The following is a 23,186-nucleotide window of genomic DNA, read 5'->3' on the forward strand; positions in this document are numbered from 1 at the left end:
TTCTGCTCCCTCCCCCCCCCCTTTTTTTTTTTTTAGTATATTTCATTGGCTTAGAGTATGTTCATGTGTTTGAGGTTTTTAAAACTTGAAATTTCTTCAATTCTAAATACTGTTGCTGGTTTCTTTATTTCACTGCCTGGGATGTTTTATTTTGTCATCATCTTGTTTGTGTTATGTATCAAAAAAACATATGTGTATCACTAAAAACTAAAATGGGGTTATATTCTAAGATGTGTTTTTTCTTCATTTCAGCCACCATTGGTTCAAGCTATATTTAATGGAGATCCGGATGAAGTTCGAGCACTGATATTTAAGAAAGAAGATGTTAATTTTCAGGTAAAAACAAACATCATTAGCTTTGAATGCATTTTAATTTTGTTTTGATATAGCTTTCTGCTGTACTAATCACTTTAAAACTTTGCTAATTCATGAGCTGTAAATTTTATTGCTTTTATGTAATAGACAAAGTAAAGCCCATACATACACTTAATACTGGGAAGGAGGAGTGTAGCTTTGTAGGTTTGTGTTGGTAGTAAAGACCTAATTCTATATTCCTTTCAAATGTTAGTTCTGCAGTGCTAAGGTAACTGAAAAGTTTGTTTATACAGTTGCATCAGACTTTTTAGAAAGTTAGACTGTTTAAGTGTGATGCTATGTAGATTTTGATTCTTTTTAAATTAAATATAGCATACAGTATACATTAGACAATTATAAGGAAATAGTCTGGGGTTTCAGTAGGTAGGTTTAATAGTAGATTTTAAAAAGGGAAGCCTAATGATTATATTAATAAGTAAAAATAAGAAATTCCGTTTATATGTCCTGTTTGCAGTGCTGCAAACCCAGATACTGCAGACTTAAAAATTGTACTGAAATGAAATCAAGTTTGTTCGATTGGGTGAAATTCAAGATTTGAACAGCATGCAGTTACTGTATTTACTTTCTATTAAAATTCTAATATGCGTGTTTGGCACTATGCAAGATTATATAGCATAAACCCTTTACATTGATTAGAAATTGCTTTGATTATTAAAGCAGACTGACGTAAACCATTTAGGGCTTAACACTATGGGAATGTATGTAGCTGTTTCTCCTCCAAACACATCAGAACAAGAGTGATGCTGAAAAGCAAAGGCTAAGATCTAGATGCTACATAGTGGCCAGCGTAAGACCATGATAATTGTTTACATATTATTCTTGAGAGATGTAAACCAAAAGCAAATACTTAATTTGGTATGTGTATTTTGACGTTTAAAAGCATTCTGCAGAATTTATATCTGACCAATGCCAGCTTGAAGTATAAGGGAGCCCTCCCATTGTCTTGGAAGAGCTTGAGTAGGACCCTGTATAAGTAAACTTGCTGTCAAATCTAAAGTTTCCTTTGATAAGGTTGGACTTTCTTCCTCTCCTTCTTCAGTAGTTTTTCAGTAATGTTCTCAAGCAAGATTGTATGATGGATTATGTAATACCAAAAGACTTAATCATCTGTTTGGTTATGAGAGCATTAGCTGTGTATCCTTCCAGTCTCTTCATATGTACGCTCTGATCACATTGCCATTTTTATTTTTAAAACCTGATTAGACTGTATTGTTTCATTTATATTCCTCCATGTGTAAGTCAGGTTTAGCATTGATAGCTATGGTGCCTGTAAACAAAGTTAGGTTAGCATCTTTCTGCTTTTTTGATTCTCTATTACAAAAGCCTCTGCTAGATTTCAGTATGTATGTGGCAGTGGCTTGGTTTTGTTTTTTGTTCTATCTCAAGTTTTGTCAAACAGTTGCCCGTAACTATAAAGTCAGCAAATGTGCCTAAATAGGAAAGCTTGTAATTATTTGATGTCTTTGAAGAGGGTTACTTCAGACTGCCAGGTAGCTACAGTGAAGAAGACTCTTGTAGGTAGAATATTCAAATTCTGGAGGTTTTCACATTTTACATCTTAATTTATTTTGTTTTTTATGCCTTTCTGTGGATACCTCTCCCTTTAACAGAACATGTGGGCATCTTAGGCTAGTAACACCCAAGGTGTGTTTAGAATCCATCCAGAACAAATACGCTATTTTTTTCACAGACACCTTCTTCAGTGTAGGCAGAGGCTTATCGCACATGGCCATTCCTTCCTACCATAGCACTCCTAGTCCTACTACAGTATTTAATATTACTTTCACATATATCCCTTAAAACACTGTTTGTTGGGACTAAACGAGCATATAAATTCTCCCATTGTTTGGTAGAAATGAAGTAAACTGCCTAGTGGATTTTTCTTTGTATCTGTCTATGTGTGTGTGCGTTGTTCTTTTCCTTGGGGTTTTTGTTTGCTGTATGTACTTGGCTGGAGATAATACATCCCTACATAGTCTAGATCCAAATTTGTCCCCTTAGTTATGTGTTTATAAGTTGGTGTGGCCAGAAGGAGGGAAAAAGTGAAGAAAGTGAAGTGGCTATGTATATTTCCTAATAAAGAGAAGGATTGTGATAAACTGTTTTGACCGTTGTGGATTGTATTAGACCAGTGTATATGTTGGATTTTTTTCCACTTCGCTATCCAAGTGCTTCAGTACAGTTGTTTGAATTCCAGAGTCATTCTCTCCAATGCCTCTGCAGAGTCATTTCCCCCTCTCAAGAGCAACTAATTATTTTGCAGTTTGTATTCTAATAGTTGAGATTCCTTCCTTCCTCCCTTCCTCTGAGCATGGGTTGGACTCTGTAATTGGAGACCTTGCAGGGTTCTGCAAATTAATTTTGCCCAGAAGTGAACTGAAGAGAGAGCTGTTGTAGGTCTTTGTTGTGACGGTGACGTTCATCTAGGAAAGTTGTTAGTGTCTTGATGAAATGTGGGTGGTTTTTTTCCTTCTGTTATCATCCAGCTTAATTCACCTGTTTACTTCCAGGGTATGTTATCTTTAACATTAATCGTAATTGGCTTAATACTCTTTTAAAGCTAAGTGAGTTGAGTCTGTGTCTTTGGCTTCCCAAAGCTAGGCTGTGGTAACTGTTTGATATGATGGTAATATCTAAAGATTGCAGCCAGGTTGGGCTGTATTAGTGCATTATTCCTAAAACAGATTGTCTTCTACCGTAGTGTTATATTTAGAAAGATTCTGAGATGGGTGGCCTTTCATAACATGAGTTGCTGTGTGCGGCTGTAAGATGATGTACTGATAGCAAACGGGCTTTTTCAGGAAGAAGATTGTTCTCTGTTCATGCCACACCAGCCTTCTTGAGTCACAGGCTCAGTCTAGATTTAGAGTATGTATTGTGTTCCACTCTGTAATCTTTTGTGAAGAAAGAGCAAATTGAGTGTATCCCTAGCTGCTTAAACTGTGGTTCGAAAAGGCTTACCTCCCCTGCAAGTTGGAAGTGTGCAGCTTTTCTATAGACAAAACTGATTTATAGGAACTTTGATCAAATGTGTTGTTTGGAAGGTGAACTCTCGAGGCTTCAATTAATGGAAAAAATGGAGGGGAAGGGGTTGCTTCTCCCTCCTGCTCCCCAAGAAAGCTTGAGAAACTGTAGCTGCTTGTTTCATGAATCAGGCTTAGATGACACACATCACGTATGTCAAGCCTGATACAGTTTCTGTTATACATATGGCTCTTGCTATGCTCTGTGTGTGTGTGTGTGTGTGTATATGTTAAAAAAAATATTATTATTTCTTGGTACCATCCTGAGCTCTTGAGACTTGGCAGTAAGGAAAATCTTGTGTGATAACTGACACATTTAATATCTCTTTATTAGTTAATGAGGATCCTCAACATTTCCTGCTCTTGCTGATTAGATTAGTATGGCTGGTTCGAATTTTATTTACTTTTCAGCAGTGAGTTTTAGCTAACTAAATGATTTCAGCGTTGCCTTTTATAAATCAGGATTTGTTTGTTTGTTTTCTAAGATTTGGAGGTCTATTACTGTTGCAAACTGCCATTTCTGTTTGTAACCAAAACTTTTATAATGTATGTTCAGTTTAAAAGATCATGAAAATGGAATATTTCATCTCAACTATTTGTTAAGAATATAATTTGTGGAGGGAATACCAGCTTACTGTCAAAAATGATTTAAAGGTTGTAGATCTGACTATTGAAATGACTGTTCAAAATCAGAACAATTTTTCCTCCTCCTAGATGTATTAGAGTAATATTTCTTGCCATGAAAAGTGATACTGCAGGTAACCCAATATGCAGGTTTTTATAAACCGATTGCACTTGATCTTAGCCGAGGGGATAAACATCTGATCCTCTCTGGAACTGGAGTCAGTGTGCCCCTTGCTCTTCTCACGCTAAAGCCAAACAAGCGGTCTTTTTAGAGGAATCCCAAAATCACATAGGTCTCTCCTAATGTTCAAAAGTGCTCACTGCTCCTATTTAAAATGGTGATATTGACATATGTAATAAGTGACTTAAACATGAAACACCTGTATCTTACTGCTCATTGTGCTCTGTGAGATTAAAATAGATTTAAACAATGAAACATATTTTAAAGCTGTTTTCTGTGTGAGTTGGTGGTTTGTTTTTTTTCCAACACAAAATGTAAGATGCAAAAATGAATTTCCACATACTGTACAGAGGACTGCAGCAGTCAATGTCTGTATGCTTTCTATTCTGGATTATTGGCCATCCAGCACAGCTCTGAATTTAATGGCTCTTTTCTATAGTAAGTAACCAGAAAATAAATTAAAAGCTTACCTGTGCTACTATTTTGGGAAGAAAGGAAAACAAAACTATAGGACCAAACAATCTTGTCTGCCATCCCTACCCCCTACCTGTATTAGATAGCAATGAAGTGTTGCCCGTAAATCCCAAGCTTTGTTCCTGGGACTGGCAAGGGCTATGATCCACTAGCACCAAAGTGTGAGGTACAAGTAGGAGGGCTACATGTATGTATCTGACTCTGTTATTTTGAGCAATAGGGTTGCTGTGTGGTTGACGCTTGCAATAGAGATGTGGGCTCCCTTCCCAGTCCTGCCAAATGTGGGTTTGCATAACTTGTTGTTTGTGTTATTTGCATGCTAGGAAAATGTTGCTGGATGTCATTCTAGGGTAAGATATGATGTCTTATTTGATTACCTGTTAAATTTTGTAGTTGATTTTACTCTGCAGGTCACTGCATAGACTGAAAGAGGAAGAAAATGGGTTTGTAAGTCTAGTGACAAATCTAGGACTTGTCATACAGCATTGGGTCTGGGTACCAGGAGAATTAGATTATCGAGGGTCTCAAATATCCTAGTAATTTAGGAATTAATGATGAAACTTAAAGCACAGTTTAAAAACCAAGAAGGATTCTTTGTGATGCTGGTATTGGTCAGCAAAGTCCTAAAAGAGGTTAAATAGAAAAAATAGATAATGAATGTATGGTCTCCTGACTTTCATCTTTATCCTTAACCTTGTGGGTTGAACTGTGGGGTAGCTGTGGTTTTTTTCTGCAGACTTGAGAGTGCAGTGTAGAACAGGAAAGCCTGAATTACTTGGCTGAAATATGGAACATTCTACAAAATTTAGTAGAGTTCAATTTTCTGATAATACAAATAAATTCTGTACCTATTTCATACATTAAGAGAATTTTTGTATATGTTGTTATGTGGAAAACTGTAATTGCTGTCTAATTCAGCAACTGTATTGAAATATCTCTCAACGTAAAGAAACTTAACTAAGTAAATATGGCCTTGCTTAAAAACAAATAAACAAAAAGCTATAATGTGTAATGAGGTAAAAATAATCTTTAGGAATTTTTTTACCTTTATGTTCATTATCTTTCTGTAGCCGATTATTTTACCAATGACTAACGTAGGGGGTTTTTTTCAGTTTTTGATAAAAAGTGTGCATGCATACAACTACAAATGTAAATTCACTTTAGTCTGATATATCTATGCCTCTGAAAACCTCTTTCTGCATTAATTGCTATGCATAAATTGTTTGAGTTATGCCTTTTGTTGTCAGTGCCTTTTGTAACTTGAATCACGTTAGTGTAAGAATTTGCTGGTTGGGACAACTGGAAGAAGTCTCTCAGAGCAGGTTAGTACATGATGCTTTTCAAATAGTGGTGGTTCATTGGCAGTAGCACGTTTCTGTGCTTTTTGGGGGTGGTTCAGGGAGGCTGTTTTTAATAGGGAGTGGAAATAGTTTTGAAAACAGGGCGGAAAACTTTGACAGTTTTGCACAGAGATTTGCATGGGCCAGATAAAAGCAATGGGAAGGCAGGTGTGTCCAAATGATATTCCTTTCCACTTCAGGAATACTATGACTATTGATCAGAAAAGTGTTGTGATGTTTCGTAATGGTTTGTGATTCGCTCCACCTGGAGTATGCTTATAGGGAAATCATTTTCCAGGCCAATTCATCTATAACACCCCTTGTTACTAGCTAAAGCATCTGGCAATCAGAGCAAAGCTACCATGTGGCTTTTGTATCTAAACTGGTGGGAATCAATAGTAGTTAAAAGCTAGCATAATGTAGCAAAGGCTAAGCAGGAATTGTGCATGGTTTTTTAACTCTAAGTTGTGTTTCTGAAGAGGTGAGAGATTATGGGTTTGCTAACTAGTCTATGCATCTCAGGCGTGCATTGGACCCCGTGTTGGTAACTATTTTGTCATGTTCCTGCAGGCAACATAGACTATTTGCGTGAAGGACTTTGTTGGCAGCTGGAGTTGGCAACAAAAACTTGTACTAACATATTTGGTACTGTGAGCAGCATCTTATTGTATTCCCTGGCAGGACAGACTGTGCAGGCAGCGTCTTAACTTCTGGTTTGCTGGTTTGAATGTGAGGGAGGAATTAAAAAGGCATCCAGAAAATAGTAAAATATTCTGAAGAGCACAATTTATTTATTTTTCAGTTCCTATCTTAATAGGTTAGGGTATGAACTTTTCCTTTCTTAGTTGTGGTCGTGGCTAGAGAGTTTCAATCTGGCATACATTTTTCTTTTTTAAAAGTATCGGTCACTTTTTTTAATTGGATCTTTTACTAATTTCCAATTGCAGGCAAGCATTTAATAAAGAGACACTGTAATTCTTGTAACTTGAGCTGTCTAGACTGACAATGTGAATGTGTAGCTGTAATAATATCTTGGAGGAGTGCACAATTTAGACCTATTAAAAACAATCTTAAATTTAAGACCTTCTCTCCAAAAATGCTGTAATATCTTGAGTCTCTAATCCTAGCAAAGAAGGATTTAGTGAAAAATAGTGATTTTTGATGTATTAATAAAGTACGTAGAAATATTTGCATGTTTTCTGCTACTGAGAACGCTTTTTTTCCTCAGAGAGATTTAGAAAGAAACAATTTTAGTTTCCCATATTTTATAATGTGCTAGTTGTAGCTAGTGTTATTCTTAAGATTTATAGCTTCAGGTTTTATCGATCAGATCTAGGGGAAAAATTGCTTTAAAACTGCTTGCTAGTTTTCCAAATTATTTATCTATTTAAAACTGTTCAACTTTGGAGTTGGTTTCTTTTTTTCCCATTAGAAAGGTTTCTGCTTGGTTGAACATTATTTGTAATCCATTTTTATTTCCAATTTAGAGTGTGGCAGATTTAGGGGATAAAATTACAGGTATTTGTGAGTTTGAAAGACTTTTCAATATGATGAGAACATAGGATGAGTTATAACTTAGAGCTTGGTACTAGTTATTTTAACTCAGTTTCATCCTTTGGGTTATTAAGCACAGTGACTCGCTGTGAGTTTTCTTGCAAATAAGAGCCGTATACTGACAAGACACATATGTACGTGTGTGCACCTATATATATACGCATACAAGTTATACATAAAATGTGTGTGTATATTTATATATATTTAAAAATATATAGTAGCCTTTCTAATGCTGATGACAGTAAGCATATAATGAATTGACAGTGAGAAATGTCCTTTGAAATAACTGTAGGAGGTTGGAGAGGAAATAAAATGTTCCTATATAAACAAATACTAATAATGAGAATCCCTCCAGTAAAAAACCACCACTGAGAAACATGGCCTTGACTCAGTGCAGCAGCTCCTGCCTGGCAGCCTCTGCCTGGAACCCAGCTTCAGGGGCTGGAGCAGAGACAAATCTTGTATTGGGCAAATGGGAGGCAGTGAGACCTCACAGAGAGCAGGTAAAGTCAGGGTGGGCATAAATCACAAAATAAGCTGAGTGTGCCTTCAGACGCTTCCACTGCTAATTGTTGATTGAAGGATTTTTGTTGCCCACCTAAATAATGGTAATGATACCTCTCTCTTACTCGGAACAGATCTCTCATAAGAATTGAGAGATCTTTTGTAATTAGATAGAGGCATTTTAAATAGTTAATGGCTTTATTTAATTTGGTATATTTTCATTTTGCATGGGGTATATGTAAAGATATATTTTTCATACGTATGGGAGAGGAGAAAGTATATAATCTCGGAGACTAATGGTAGCACTCATCTTCTCTATCCTGTTTGCCGATGGACTTCTAATAAAATACAGCTGTAGAACGAGGGCAAGATGTTTCTTTCTCCTTAAACTTTTGCTTGAACTTTTGTCCAGTGTGCACGTCAATGTACTGTATTGCTTTCTGCTTCTAGGTCGTCTCTGTACTACACTTTCTTAATGTTTCCACCGCGAACAGGAACCCCCGTTTCCTGTGTGACCAGCCTGGTGAAGTGATGAGTCATGAGACTCTCCTGCTTTATAAAGTGTTCACTTCATTGAAATTTCTTTGCATCTGAAGAATAGCAGGAAGATTCTATGAAGAATCCTGTTTATTGGGAGAGTGTCTGTGGTCCTTTGCAGACAGGAGCAGGTTCTGCGTGCTCAGAACTTACAGCCAAGCATCAGTTTTAATGTGGTGCTGAAGTATCTTGCATGCAAGAAGTTCTAGGAGTTGGTTTTGAGAAGGACATTATGTGAATAGCACAGGTAAATGTGTGTGGGGGGGTTTTATTAACAAGATACAAAGTTAGCTTGTAAAACATCTTGCCACTGAATGTGCTTAAGTTTCAATGTGTTTTTAAGGGAGTAGATAGAGTTCAGCACTACCATATGGGGATGTCCAGGGGTTATTTTGGTAAAGAATTAAGTCAGTTCTTAAAAACATGAATATTCATGTTATGTATCTGACGGGATAAGAAGAAACCTTGCTGCAGGGAATGTGGGGAAGCTTTTGCTATAGGAAAGCTTCTTCCACTTCTAAAGGATCTGAGACAGTTTGCTCCATGAATCTGAAGCCTGACTGATTCCAGAAACAGAGAACTTTGGAGACCTAATTCTTCCGAGTGTTGTGGAAATTTGCTGCAAATTGTATATTGAAAAGAGTATCCACCAGCTACTCAAAGAAGAATTAAATTCATAATATAACAATTATTTACTGTTACTTAACTTTAATAAAAGTTGTGGATTTCCGGTTCATTAGTGTGGAATGTTTTTCAAGTATGTCATCTCTGATGAATAATCAGATATCTTATTTCCTTTTTAGTGGTTTAGAGAGTGAATCATGTTTTTCAGCCTCAATATAAAGTGCGTCCAAATGGTGTTGAGTTCCTCTTCTGGTGTAAAAACAGATTCAGAATGTTTTAAATACAAATCTGTATAATTAGGCATTTTTCTTCAGAATGGAAACTCTTAATGAGAAAATCTTGCCAGTCCTAAGAGGAATAATTCCTTGCTTCATGTCCATAACACTGCATTTAGCCTGTGCAAATGAGATTTTCAGATGTATTGAGTTACCACTCTAACTAGAGTGATGCAAACAAACCTGCAACAGAATTATAGGATAATCTGACTAACATCAGCAAATTGCTGCTTGATACAGTGGAATCTGTGGACGGTAGCTCTCAAAAAGTTACCATTGCAAAGGGTAGGACTCTCTGAAAAGAAGAATGTGCTTACATGGCATGGTGCTGCTTTGTACGGGTAATGAGAGATATTCTTTAGAGACTTGGTATGAATTAATATTAGTGTGATGTGCTACTGAGGCTAGTATATCCTCCTTCTCTAGTAAGCTCGCCTAGCACTATGCTAAGATGGTTATACTGTTTGCTAAACTGGGCAAACAAGCTTGGGTGTCTGCATGGCAGTGTTTTTTACCATATTGGCTGTACACTGGATTTGTTTTACAGTAATTGGGGGTTTGACAGACAAGTTTTGTTTCGGCCATTGTTATTTCTTGAACATTGAAAAATTAGCATTGATGTAGAGAACCATGAATAATTAGATCAAATTTAAATGTGTTTCAAGAATTTTGTGTTTGAGTCTCCAGTGTGATTCTTAGTGATAATGATTTTGTAGATCACGTCTGATTTGCCATATTATTTTTAGTGGTTATTACTTAAGATTGTAACCTTCAAAGCGTAATTGAAGTTCTGCATTTCCTGCTGCTTTTACAAAACAAGCTAGAGGCAAGGTCTTGAATAGTTAGAGCTTACTGGGGTTACTCCTGGCAGTTGCTGTGCCTGTCACGCAAAGGATTGGTATTTGAGAACAGAACATCCCCTCTGAAAGAGCAGAGAGAAGAAAAAAAGCTCGGTAAGCTTCATGTGCATTAACTTCCAACATCGACACAGTCCTTTAAGAATGCATCGCTGGTAATAACAAGATAGGACTTGAATTTACTGATTATTTGCAGTCACTTTCTGGGTGAAAACTCTTTATGCATTTGCAACATACCTTTGAACAAAAGAATTTTCTCCACTTTGCAAGTGGTTAAAGCTAACTTACATATCTACTGTGTAATATCTAATGCACCATCATTTCCTTCATACAGTTTGGCACTTGTACACAGGCTCTACACACGGTAGACACACCGTTAAATTCCTTAAATCTACTCTAATAAATGATGGATGTATATCAAAAACTGGGAAAAGAATGTGTTTCTCATTTGTTTGCTACGTATTGTAGGGAGGGCTATCCCATAAATGCCCAAGGAGGAGGGCTCTCATGGTGGCTATAAGGCCTGGAAAGGCTCATACTGGTGTCAGGTCTGAGAACAAATGAACTGAAAGTTCCTTTTGCAATGAGGGATCTCTGAGTCCTTGCTGAAGAGTATGCCCCAAAAGTTCAGATAACAATGTCTGTCTGGAATATGAAGTTTGAGGGGAATTTTCTCAGGCCTATGATATCAGCCTGTACCTTTTCATCTCCAAAACCAGTGGAATTCTGTTCTCTGTTCAGTCTTTATTAAAGTCCTACTTTATTATCATCCTTCCTAATCGTTAATTTCATTTCAGTTTTTATTTGCATGAAATACTAGTTATATACATATGTATCTATGTAATTATTGTAACATAAATATATTACATGATGCTGACTTGTCTCAAAGGAGTGCAAATGTCTTGCTTTAGTCGCTGCTAGCTCTTCCTGTAATGACAGTTACCTTCTGAGCTAATCCCTTGTCCACTTAGCCCAAGGAATAGTGCAAATAAAATATTTCAATCCTGAGGTTACCGGCACTTTTGGAGGAGTTTTGATCCTCGCTAGCAGAGGCTTTCTGTTGGGTTTCTTTTGTGATCAATGTAGGGACTTTTCATTTTCTGTTTCAGAACTTACTGTTTGGTGGAGGGGTTTTTACCATTCTTCAGAATAGATATATTCTGTCAGATTTTTCTTGCCTCGCATTTTGTCTCTGTATTAGCATAGATTGTGTTGTATGCTACTTTGAGTCAGGTGTTCAGAATAGTGCAAGGTTATCTTAACAGAAGGACTTCGTGTATTGCAGCTAGTTGACTTGACTTTACAAAGCTATTTAACTTTATGTGCACAATCAAAATGTTATAGCTCGCTCCAAGAAGAAGAGGTGCTAACATTAAACACACAACCTGAAAACTACATCTTTTCCTGTCACGAAGACAATGCAGTTAGTGAGAGGAATACCTGATTTAAATCAGACACGTATAGGGTTGTCATTCTAGCACTGGCTTTTGCAATGAAAAAGGCAAAAACCTCAGCTTTTCTGAACAAAAGTGTCATTGGCCCGAATGTAATGTGGTGGATTTAAACTGGGCTGGAGATGTGCATACCTTACCTAGTGTGGTGTGATCTTTCACTGGAGCATAAACAGAGCCTGTATTGTACTGTTTTCTCTCTTGGCATATTTTCTTATTTGTGTCCTCAAATATTAGATAGATGACAGCGTAAGACGAGGCAGTCGCTGTCCCTCACTCAGCCCGCTCCACGAGCGCAGGCTGGGTTACGTAATGTGCTCCGCATCACTGTACTCTCATTATGGAAAGTCCGTTGTTATGGACTTACTTTTTTCAAAAATAGTTTGAGTCATTTATCATTTTTCTTATCAGCAATGGCATTCTGATTAAAAGCTGTTGGTTTGGTTTTGTTGTTTTTTTTTTTTTTTCTGCCATACGTACCAGGTAAATGTTTTTGAATCGTATACTTGGCATTTGGGAAGGCTAAAGCTAAGGGAAAGTATTTTTAATGAGACATTATTGTATCTGTTTTTTTAAAATATAGCATAGTTTTGAATGCTATATATGTTTGTGGTGTGTGGGTGGATATTTTTTTAATTCTAATGATGGGCTTTTTTGCTGGTCCTGTCCCTATCCCTCCCCCCTTGCCCAATGATCTAGTATATTAACAAATAGTCTTGGCCCTAAAGTTGCTCTAATTCCTGAGTTAAAGGAAGGAAAATACATCCAAAATGTCTCAGCTGTACCGTGAGATCAAGTTGCTCTTATCAAAGGGTAGAGAACAGCTCTTTATTCGTTCCGTGTATTGGGCAAGAATTCAGTAGCCTTTATTAGTGATAAATAGGACCAAATTCTTGATGTTGTAACTTCCAGTGAAAGGGAGCAGCTCGCAAAACCTGCTCAGTTATTCAGGTCCTTATCCGACACCCAAATGGATGCTTGAGTTCACTCACAAGGAATCCTAGCCTTTGTAATTTGTGCAAAAGAAGTTATGTAGACATTTTTATAGAACAGAGACCTAGGTTCAGCTTTTCTTACAAGCTGTGCTTGTTCTGTACATGAGTTTGAAAACCTGACCAGCAAGAATTATAACAGTGACATTACAAAACCTGCATGGAACATAAAGGTTAAGGGGTATGAGAAGATGTGTGTTTCCAAAAAGCACCCTGACTTAGTACTTTCAAAGAAAAAAAAAAATCAGAGAGATGTTTTTGAAGTTAATTACTTGGAAGTGGAAAAATACACAGATGTTTGGTTGTTTCAAAATATGTCTCTTGAAATACTTGACTACAAGTCAAAAAGTCGTCTTGCTGTGTACCTCTTTAGTTGTGAGAAATAAGGGTGCAATGTCTACCAGAATACCTCAAGCCCTCTTGTCCTCATATGTGTTGTTATTGATAATTTTTTACCTTTAGGAGTAACATAACTTCTAACAAATGTAGGAAATTTAACTTCATTCTTTCTTGTCATTTGCAGACAAAAATAATGGTCTTCCAGCAACCAAATAAAAAAATCACTCTGTATTCTACAAAATTTTGTCTGTTTTCTTAGTAAAACAGCATATTTTTGAAGATTTAGTATTTCAAAAAGGCCTTCTTGAAAACAAGGCATGCTCATGAACTGAATCTCACTGTTTAAATGTTGTAACCCCATCAAAATAAGTTCTATTTTTTTGACTGTACATCTTTAAATGAGAAATTTTTACTCTCATTCTCTGATCGAGAGTTTAGCTGGCTGTGGGATCCAGCAGTCATAATCATAGATGGAGTTGAAGCTCAATAGCTGTTCCTTGCGCTAAATGTGACTCAATTTTTATTTTTGTGTGTGTGTCTTTCACTGCCACTGTTTTAAGTGGACAGGGCTTAAAACAGTTACACCCGAGTGGTGTTTTGTGCCTAATGCTTGTGACATATGACAGCTACCATTTGAAGATTTAACTTTATGAAAAGATGTCCAGAATAGTGTTATTTAACAATATGAATTGTTCTGAACTTGTTTCCTTTTTTGCTAGTCTTTTTTGTAGCGTAGTACCAACTTGCATTCAAAATTACACTACCCTCAGTTGCTATGGGCATTAAAGTTTGAGATTCAACAAAAATTAAAACAGCAGGTTTTCTCCCATCCCCTTCCTGTCAAGTTGTTCTACTGAGTGCCAATATTAAATACCAGATCACCTTTTGGACGAGAGCGCTCTGGCATCTGATGTTTGCTCATGTAGCTTGAACTCTTGATATTATTTGTGCAATTTTTATTAAAGGTATTTCCAGGTGCTACTTAAAAACAAAAATACTAGAAAGATACAACTGAGCTATATTATTTGTTTTTAAAAAGGAATTTTTAATAAGAAGTGGTTGAATATAAGTGAATATTCCAATATGATAAGTCACTATAATACAGATGAATGCTAGATGTTTTTTCTGTGCAAACTTAGTTTTAATAATTCCCACCAGATTGCTCTTACTATTCAGACGTTTTAGAAAGGAACTAAACTTTCAATGTGCTTTTTATTTATAAGATTTTATTTTGTGTATGAATTGTGTGTAATGGTTCAGTGAGGATAGAGTTTTGAGTAGAATCAAATAATTATTGGCTGAGTGGGAAGTAAACTATTTTCCATGGATTTTAGTGCTGTTCTGTGAACTTGAACTTTAAATTCAATTGCAGAAATTCCATTTTAAAAATGCCTGGAGGCATCAGGTTAAACGAGGATGCTTTGGGGATTGCAAAGTATGCCCCGACAGCAAAGTCATGCAACGTGAATTCTTTCTTGCCTCCTCCTTGGTGGGGATTCCCATTTATCTTTGTGTCCCTGTAATGTGGAATGGTATGCAACAGGCATTGTCATTCTGCTCTCCTCTAGGTAAAGGTAAAACTCAAATATTTGAATTGCTATTTTTCTGTAAGACTTCAAATACACTCCAGGTTTCATGTTAGGGAAGAAACATGATTGCCTGGAATGTTCAATAGCAAGAAAAGGAAGGGACAGCTGTTCTGTTATGAAGTGCATTACAGTTGGTCACCATTGTTACAGAATCTAAAACTCCAGTTTAAGATGTGTCTGTGATACTTTCCCCCCCCCAAACCTCTCAACATGGCAGATACCTTATTGTCCCAGGGAAGGAGGTTTCCTGACCAATGTTCATTCTGTTGTTCATTCATTTCTCATGGTGGAAATGTGGATATAGCTCAAAAGCTTTTATAGCCATATTTCTTAGCCTTTTATCACTGCCATTATTGACAAAATCAGAATAGATCAGATTGTCCATTTATGTAGTTTTTAATGCCACTCAGTTAGCGTGGGTTTGTCCCTCTTTTGCCCATTCACCCAGACCCAAGTTAAACTTCTGTCCTGTTTCTGAAATATGCCCATATGCAAAACCTGAACAGCTCTATGGTTTGTCCATTTGTAGTTGCTGAGCGTTTGATTTGATTTGGAAACTCAGATTTTGGAGAGGAGACTTAGTGTCTCCTTTGCAATTATGTAGCTAATAGTCTTTTCTTCTAATGTCCTAAAAGCACTGTGCTTGCTGGTTGCTTGGTGTGTCAATGTAGATCCACTAAAAATTACCTTGTTGTGGGATTTTTTTTTTTCCTTTTGTGGCAGTTCAGAAAACTGTGAGCTTGTGCTCTCGAGGAATATGCATGCTTAGAGAGATATTTCTATCTTTGTACAAACTCTTGGTCTTTCCTAAAATGGTGCTCTTGTGACCTTTTTCCAGGTTGCTTTGTAGTTCTCTTCTGACTTACCTTTTATTTTCTACTGTACACCTACCACTGTCATCTAATGTTTTTTAAGGTCTCTATAAGCTACAGTGGCACTCAAAACTAAATTATTTAGTGGTTTAATCTACAGTGACAGTTTTTATTATTATTATCTAGAATCAAGTCGAAGAGCATGCGATATTAAATTGGTACTGAAGATCTTAACTAGAAACCACACTGGGGTTTGGCAGATTAAGGCTGAAGTGACCCTCGTTGCTAAAAGCACTCCTTTCCTCCTACAGGACAAGGTCTCTGGTGTCATTGGTTACTGCTGTCGTAATGAGAAAGAGAGCAAAGATTGCTCCTCAGCTTTTTGTGATTGCTTAGAAGTCTAGATTTGCTCTGTCCTAATAGATGGCATGAAGAGGCTATGTCCTGAAATGTAATGTGCAGTGATAAAGTCTTATTAGTGAAAGTTTAATACCAGCCTTTCAAAAAATGTTTCATTCAAATGCAGTACAAGTGTTCACGCAAATAGTAGCATGAGCATTAGTTCAAGAAATTAATGGAGTCGGCATGACAAATTAGTCATTTCACCTATGATGTATCTATCATCTGGCTTCAAAGGATACTCTGTGGTTAGCTATGTAATATGTATTATTTTTGTTGTTAATGGCATGCTTTCCTCCTGTTTTTAAGCATGCAGAAGACCATTATTGTAGCTTGTTAGACTTGCTTGCTATACTGGAGCTGCATCTTAAATTTGAAATATGGTGAGAAAATAGAGGTCTGCTTCTAAAAATGACATTAGCTAAAGTCAGTTAGAAATTTGTTAATTTTTTAACAATGTGAAATTCTGAGAACTGAATTAAGAAATACTGGGGAAAAAATCCAAAGAAATAGCAGATTAATTACACTCAAGGTAGGAATAAAAAATTAATTTGTCACAGATTTACAAGTTCTGAAAGCCTAATACTTAATCTTCTACTTTCAGTTGACAATAATACAACTAATTTTCAAGTTTTAGTTATGTGTTTTTAAGATACCACTTTGTGGTTGGACATACTTCCAAAGAGTTAGTGTCCTCAATTATAGAACTATGTACCTAAACTAAACGTGTGTGAAGTTTAAAGTTGGAACATAAAAGCCAAATATTTAAATGGGTTCTTTTTTGTGTGGAAGAACAAAAACTTTATTTAGAGTAGACAGTTATTCTACCTTACGAAATGGTAATTCTAAAAACTGTAGCAAAATCTGTAAATAAAATTCTCTGTTCTAGTGACTCAAGCGTAGCACTGGGACTTCACACTGGGAGAGACCTCTGTGGTATTGGACACACACTATCAAAGAATTGGAAATATTTTGTAATCATGTTCTTATACATTATCTGTGAGCCCAGGAGTTACAAATCATGCTGGTTGAATAGTCCTATCTCTCTAACCTAACTGAAAAATACACTAAGTGAAGTGTTATATTTAACAAACATTCCTTGTAAGTTAAACTATTTTTAAAGCTCTTACAGGGTATGTTGGAATTGAAACTCAAGATTTATGATTGTGTATTTAGGGTTGATTTCTGCCAGGAACAGATGGTATTGAAGGAGACAGCTGACAAGTGATACAGCAGAAAACACCTATTAAATGATATTTTGTAAGTGTGATCACGAAATAATGAGAGCATTTTAAAGTGTTACTGCAAAATTTGGTTTTGAAGAGCAGATAGGATAAAGAGGAGTTTTTATGAAGGGGGAAGTTGCATTCATGCTTTTCCAAAAAATACTTTAATTCAAAGATTTTGGATGAGTAGATGTTGAACTGTTTGGAGGGCAAATTGAAGTTATATTCTAATATACTCTTAGGGAAGCCATAATCAGGTTACAGCAGTCTTACTGGATATGTAAGGGATAACAGAGATCTGCCTTTAAGGCATCTAGCTCGTTAAAACTCTCTGTAGTTGTATGTAGTTATTCTAAATCAATTTCTGAGGTAGAACCCAAACCAGGAATAAATTGTTATATGTCAAAGGATACTTACTGCTTTAAAAAGAGGTAGATTTGAATGCTGCGTGTTTAAATTAGCCATAGATTTGTCCATTGTAGACGTTTTGATCCATGAAATAACCAGCGAAACAATTAAAGTCTATTTTTTAAGTAAAATGAAACAGAGGTGGTATTACCCTTGTTCTAGATCAGGGGAGTTACGAAGAAGCTTGTAGCACCACTCTCCCTGTCACTTTATTACAAATTTGGTTTTAACGGGGTCATAAGGCCTTCTCCTATGCATTTATCATGTTGCAATCCTTATAGAAACTCCGGTGTAGATGAAATGTTTGGGAAACTTGAGAAATGGAAGTACTGCGAACGGAAGGACTATGTGTTTTTCATGTAATGCAATCCAAAGGCACATATAAATACGATGTTGGGGGTTTTGTGACACAGAACTGTCATTTTGAAAACTGATTCCTTAAGAACTGAGCCCTTTTATTGCTTTTTAGATTTTTGACAGCGTTGACCAATATCTGGAATTAAACTTTGGGGTTTCTTATTAGGCATATAAATGTCTTTGTTGTTTTTACTGGAATACCAACATTCTCTTTCAACTGTGCAAAACCTGCCCAATGCAATTAGTGTGATGTGTTTCCTTACTAACATTACAGCCGATTTAGAGTTGTAATAGTCCCATTTGCCTTGCAGATTTTTGAATTGTAAAAAGAATATGGCACAACACTTGCTTTTCTGTGTTGTCCAATATTGCAGTAATACGGCAATATTTGAAATTAAACAGTACCAACAGTGTTAGATTACGCATTCTGTGTAACAGGGACTTACGTACAAAACCCCTTTTCTCTTGAAATGTTTCTTTTAGTGTCATTTAAGTTCATGAAATTAAAGGAACAACACTAGGGCCAGTATTTGTATTAGTACGATATATCAGTGCTGCAAGATGTCTGCTTCCGAAGTTGCTTGTTAAAACTGAAAGCTTGATTAGTGTTATTTACTGTAATGCTTTTTATGTAGTAGTTTGTATTTGCAGATGAAATTTGTTCATCAAATGATTACTGTTTTTTAATAAAAAGTAGTTGATCTGTATAGCAGTACTTTAGTAGCATTTAAAATACAGAATTCTCTTCAGTTCTACTCGGATTTCATTTATTAAAATTCACCACTAAAATGTAAGACTTCAGATGGAACAAAATTAGAATTTTCTTTTAATGGAAGCAAAGGCTTCTGCATACTGATGAGAGCTTGCTGAATGCAGCATTTCTGCTTTTGTGAGAAGTTCTGAAAAACAGGTTTTTAAATACTAAACCAAAAACTTTCTCACAGAGAAGTTAAATTATAAAAAAAAAAGTTTGGAAGCATCAAAAAGTGCCAGCTGTGAAACTAGGGAAAAAAAAGTCAGGGCTTCTGTCAAAGCACCCTCAGCATGCAGAATATTTGTGGTCGATAGAGACCCTGGGGCTTGGGATTGCTGAAATACCAAGCACTGGAGTTGACCCAGAAGGTGACAGGCCCTGAGCATCCCAGCAGGGAAGTCTCCACCAGCCTCCTGCATGCATACCCGCCCAGTTTGTACTCCCTACTGCAGAACTGGGAGCTGGGCTTCGAGTATTTTCAAGCTGTCGGCTTAAGAGCAGCAAAACCGAAATATTTGCGTGACTGGAAACACACAACTTGGAAACATAGGAGTGCTGGAGTGCAAATGTTGCTTGTGTTCGAGCTGCTTTCATGTTTGTAGCTTGGTGGTTTCAGAATGCTCAACAGTTTCCATGATTAGAAGTTGGATTTTTGGAGAAGCGTGGCTTGAATCAGAAATTTGGACCATGGATTTTTCAGGAAAATAAATTTGGGGTTTGATGATTAGCATTTTTTGAGACAAACAGCTCCCTCCTCTCCACCATTTTATTGGAAGATTTCTGATTGGTTACATCAGATTGGTTACTTGCATGACTTCTGCCACCGAGATGTTAAAAAATACCAAACAAAATTTCAAAACTAAACAAACAAACCAACACCACAACAAATGTGATGAAAATTTTGATGATAATGAGTTTTGCCCTTTAAGTGGGGAATGCAGTATTTACTTGTGTTCCTGAGTGAATACTGTCTCTACAGAAGGCCATACTCACTCTTATTTTCTTTAATTCTACAATGAAATTGCAGACAGTGTAATATCATACTCATTTTTCTGTGTTCCTTAATCTGTAGGTTATAGGCTCTTCAGCATTGTCAAAAAGACTTAAATGGGGTTGCAAAACATTAGCTCGCTGTAGTAGCTCTGTTCCTCCAGACTGTAGGAATGAAAACTGATTTTCATTGCTGGCTGGTCTTTACTGCCTTTGGGCTGGGGAAGCAAGTTTAATGTGTGTATTACTTTTTCCCTTGTGCTTCCTGTCTGTCCTTTTTTTAAATTTTTTTTCACCCTAGATGGCAAGTCCTTGATGCTAGGGGCTGTCTTTTTTGTCGTAAATGTGTAATCTGCAATTGAGACATACTGGCAAGTAATTGGTATTGTGAGGCATTATGTGGCATTAGTGATAAGTAAGTAGTATTGATTCCTTATTCAGGGCGCATCAGTGTCAGTTTGGCACTGCTCAATTGGGAATTACTAGGGTATAATTAAAAAAAATATGTTAGGAAACATGGATAAGATGATGACTGTGTAACTTAGACTTTTTCTGAGCAGGGACTAAACAGGGAGTAGGTTGGTTGGGGCAGGGCGGTGTGCATGTGGTGTTGGTGTCTTGGCGGGGAGGCGGGGTGAGTGTTCTAAGTTCTGAAATTGTCTTTTATGCTTTAGAATTGACTTCTTGGGTCTCAGCTCTGGTTTTGCTGTCAGATCTCTCCTGCCATGAACTTTAATTTTCTTCTTGTATGCTGCTGGCTCTCAAGTAGGGATTCACTGAATAAGATTGTTTTGGCAAGGGAGAGGAATGCTTTTCACAATAAAATGTCAGTTAAAGTGTGTGTTAATTTTACCATAATTGTGACACAACAGTAGAATTAATAGAAATGTCTTGTGACTTGGAACTTCTTGCTGCTTATAATCTTGATCCCTCACCCCCAATGTATTTGAAACTCTACTAAAAAGATCTAGACATCTAAGCAGAGCTTAGGGCAGACCCAGGATGCCGACTGATGATCCATCTCTTTTCTGATTTTTCAGCAGCCTTCCCTCAGAGAGCAAGCTGGTTGGTTCTCATTCATTTTTTTTTATCGCTCACTGTGATGTGAAAGTGATCTTATTTTTCTGATTAAGCTATAAATTCTCACAGGGAAATTGGCACTGATTGTGAAGGAGTTGAGAAATATTTTGTGCTAGTCTTTCAAAAGCGAATCTTCATCGTTATATATTGTGTATGGCCAAGTAAGTCTTCTTACTTGTACCTGCAAAAGAACCTTTGATCAGCCTGAACTTTTCAAAAGTGCTGGGTCCTGCATCCTCCAGAGTGTTTTCTGCAAAATAAATTGCATCTCTACCTTCTCTTTGCTTATTTACAGCAAAGGAAACAGTCAAAATCGGATTTCAGTATTTTTGCTCCTACTCACTCCAGCTTCTTTTCTATTTTCTATTTAAAAAATAACTGCTGAAACTACCTTTAAACTTTCCAAAGAAAATGTTTCTCACTAATGGTTGCATATGAAGGTGACGCACCATTTTTTTAACTGTGTAGGACAGCCTCAAGTTCCTGTCTCTGGAGACAAGTGAATGGTGATTTCTAACTGATGGGTTAATCTAACGATGTGATGAGCATCTGTCAACCTGTGTGTGTCAGGAAAACACTAATTGACTATGTAGGTATTAAGAGTTCCTTAGGGAGAAGCATGCTTGTCTTATAAGTGTGACTAATGTCTTTAGAGTAATTATGTTTTCTAAAATAGAAAATGTACAATATTTGGAAGATGCACTTTTATGCAGTGTTTTTTCATAACTCATACAGAATGCTAAAACATACTTTTTTATTTTAAATAAAACCTTTTTTCCCCCCTCTTACCACAGGATAATGAGAAAAGGACCCCTTTACATGCTGCTGCCTATCTGGGAGATGCAGAAATTATTGAACTACTTATTTTATCTGGTATGTTCTGTTCCTGTTAATGGAAAAAAAAAATAACTCTGTGCACATCCGAAGAAATATTTATGTACATCTTAGTCTGTGTAGCTTCTATTGAGATATTTAATGTACTAGAAATCAAAGATGTTTGTACTGAAATTTTGGTTTCCAGACTTATCAGTGTGATAATACTGTTTAGATCTGCTCTAAAATATTTCTTTGTAGAAAGCTTTCTAAGTTATAGCTATTTTTATTAGTAGTTTGATCAGCTTTAGGTAATTTAACTCTAGTTTAAAGAAGTAATAGTGTATATGTTATAGGTAGATGTTAGCAGCATTGCTTTGGTTCTGAAATAGCCTTCAGAAAAACAATTAAAGTTGAACATAGAAGACAGCATCCAGAGTTGGTTATATTATTTTTAAGTATCCTTTGCGGTTGGCTTAAATGCACAGAATATAATTAGGATCAGCTGAAAATTTTAATCTCGTCTTTTTTTCTATTTATTTGTGCCAAGCCAAAGTGCAAGTTCTGTAAAACAGTATACTTCTGTCTTTAAAAAACAAAAACCAAACAAACAAAAAAGTAGAAAGCCAAGAAACTAAACCAAAAACCTGAAAGCAAAACTTCAGGACTGAGGTACTGAATTGATTGTCTTTGATCTTGGACAAATCTACCCATCAGCTTGAGGCTGAATTCGTGATATGGAGCTTTAAGGTTAAACAGAAAGATTAAAACTTCTAACAGTCCCATAGAACTACTTTAATCTTCAGTCTGCGTAATGGCACAGCTTACCTGTGCAAAGCTGGCTATTTCCACCCCCCACCCCGCCCTCCCCGTCAACCTTTAATAACAAATTTTGCTTTAAGGAAATGTCACTTTTAAGATGGTAGGAATCGCTTCCAGACTTTCAATTGAAATTGCCAGGCACAATTTAATTTGTTATGATTTAGCAAGATACAATCTTCTCATTATATATATTATATGTACTGTCTCTATATAATTATGTATACTTACACTTAATTAATATCACATTAAGTATATTTTTATATATATATATTTCTCATTGAAATATTCTATAGTGATAATTTGTCCAGAAAAGTTCATCTGTGTTGCTGAGAAGGTGCTGTTTTTCCCTATCAGGAAAAAAAAACAAGTTCTGGTGACTCTTAAAAATACATAATGACCCCATTCTTCTGAAAAGGAATCTTGGATTTGGCAAGGATGTTTCTTTTTGTTTGAGTTTTCACAGTGATTAAAACAAAACCAAACAAAACCCCAAAACAACTAACCATGTTATAGACTTTGCAAAGTTGTAGTCAGCTACTTCTGGGAGTGAAGCTTCTGACTGTTTTGGGTGAACAGAGTCCAGTTACCAGAACCGTGATTGCAGAAAATCTCTCTCGGGCAAAGGGCTGACGGAGAGAGCAGGATTCTAGTTCAGATATTAATGAAACGAGATCCTGACTGGGGGGTGGCAGTAGGGGAAGAAAGGTTAGTCATGCTATTTGGGCACATAGCCTGGGGATAAGTGTAAAAAAAATTGGAAAACAAAGGAGGGAAGCGAAGAACTAA

At 36.4% G+C, this 23,186-nt stretch overlaps 1 protein-coding gene across 8 annotated transcripts in view; it reads left to right on the forward strand.

Annotated features, from left to right (window-relative positions):
- ANKRD28 (ankyrin repeat domain 28) overlaps nt 1–23,186 on the forward strand; it is a 138,500-nt gene that overhangs the window by 45,958 nt on the left and 69,356 nt on the right. For all 8 annotated transcript variants that reach the window (XR_015707824.1, XR_015707823.1, XM_087772068.1 and 5 more), the window contains 2 exons: nt 253–336; nt 21,560–21,638. Coding sequence is in view for 5 of the 8 variants with exons in the window: in XM_087772068.1 (XP_087628194.1) it covers nt 253–336; nt 21,560–21,638 (163 nt within the window). In the remaining 3 variants the exon portion in view is untranslated. The remainder of the gene's footprint in view (nt 1–252; nt 337–21,559; nt 21,639–23,186) is intronic.

Source organism: Nipponia nippon, unplaced genomic scaffold, assembly GCF_047370975.1.
Source record: "Nipponia nippon isolate SJK-2023a ecotype South Korea unplaced genomic scaffold, ASM4737097v1 scaffold_1, whole genome shotgun sequence".
NCBI classification, from domain to species: domain Eukaryota; kingdom Metazoa; phylum Chordata; class Aves; order Pelecaniformes; family Threskiornithidae; genus Nipponia; species Nipponia nippon.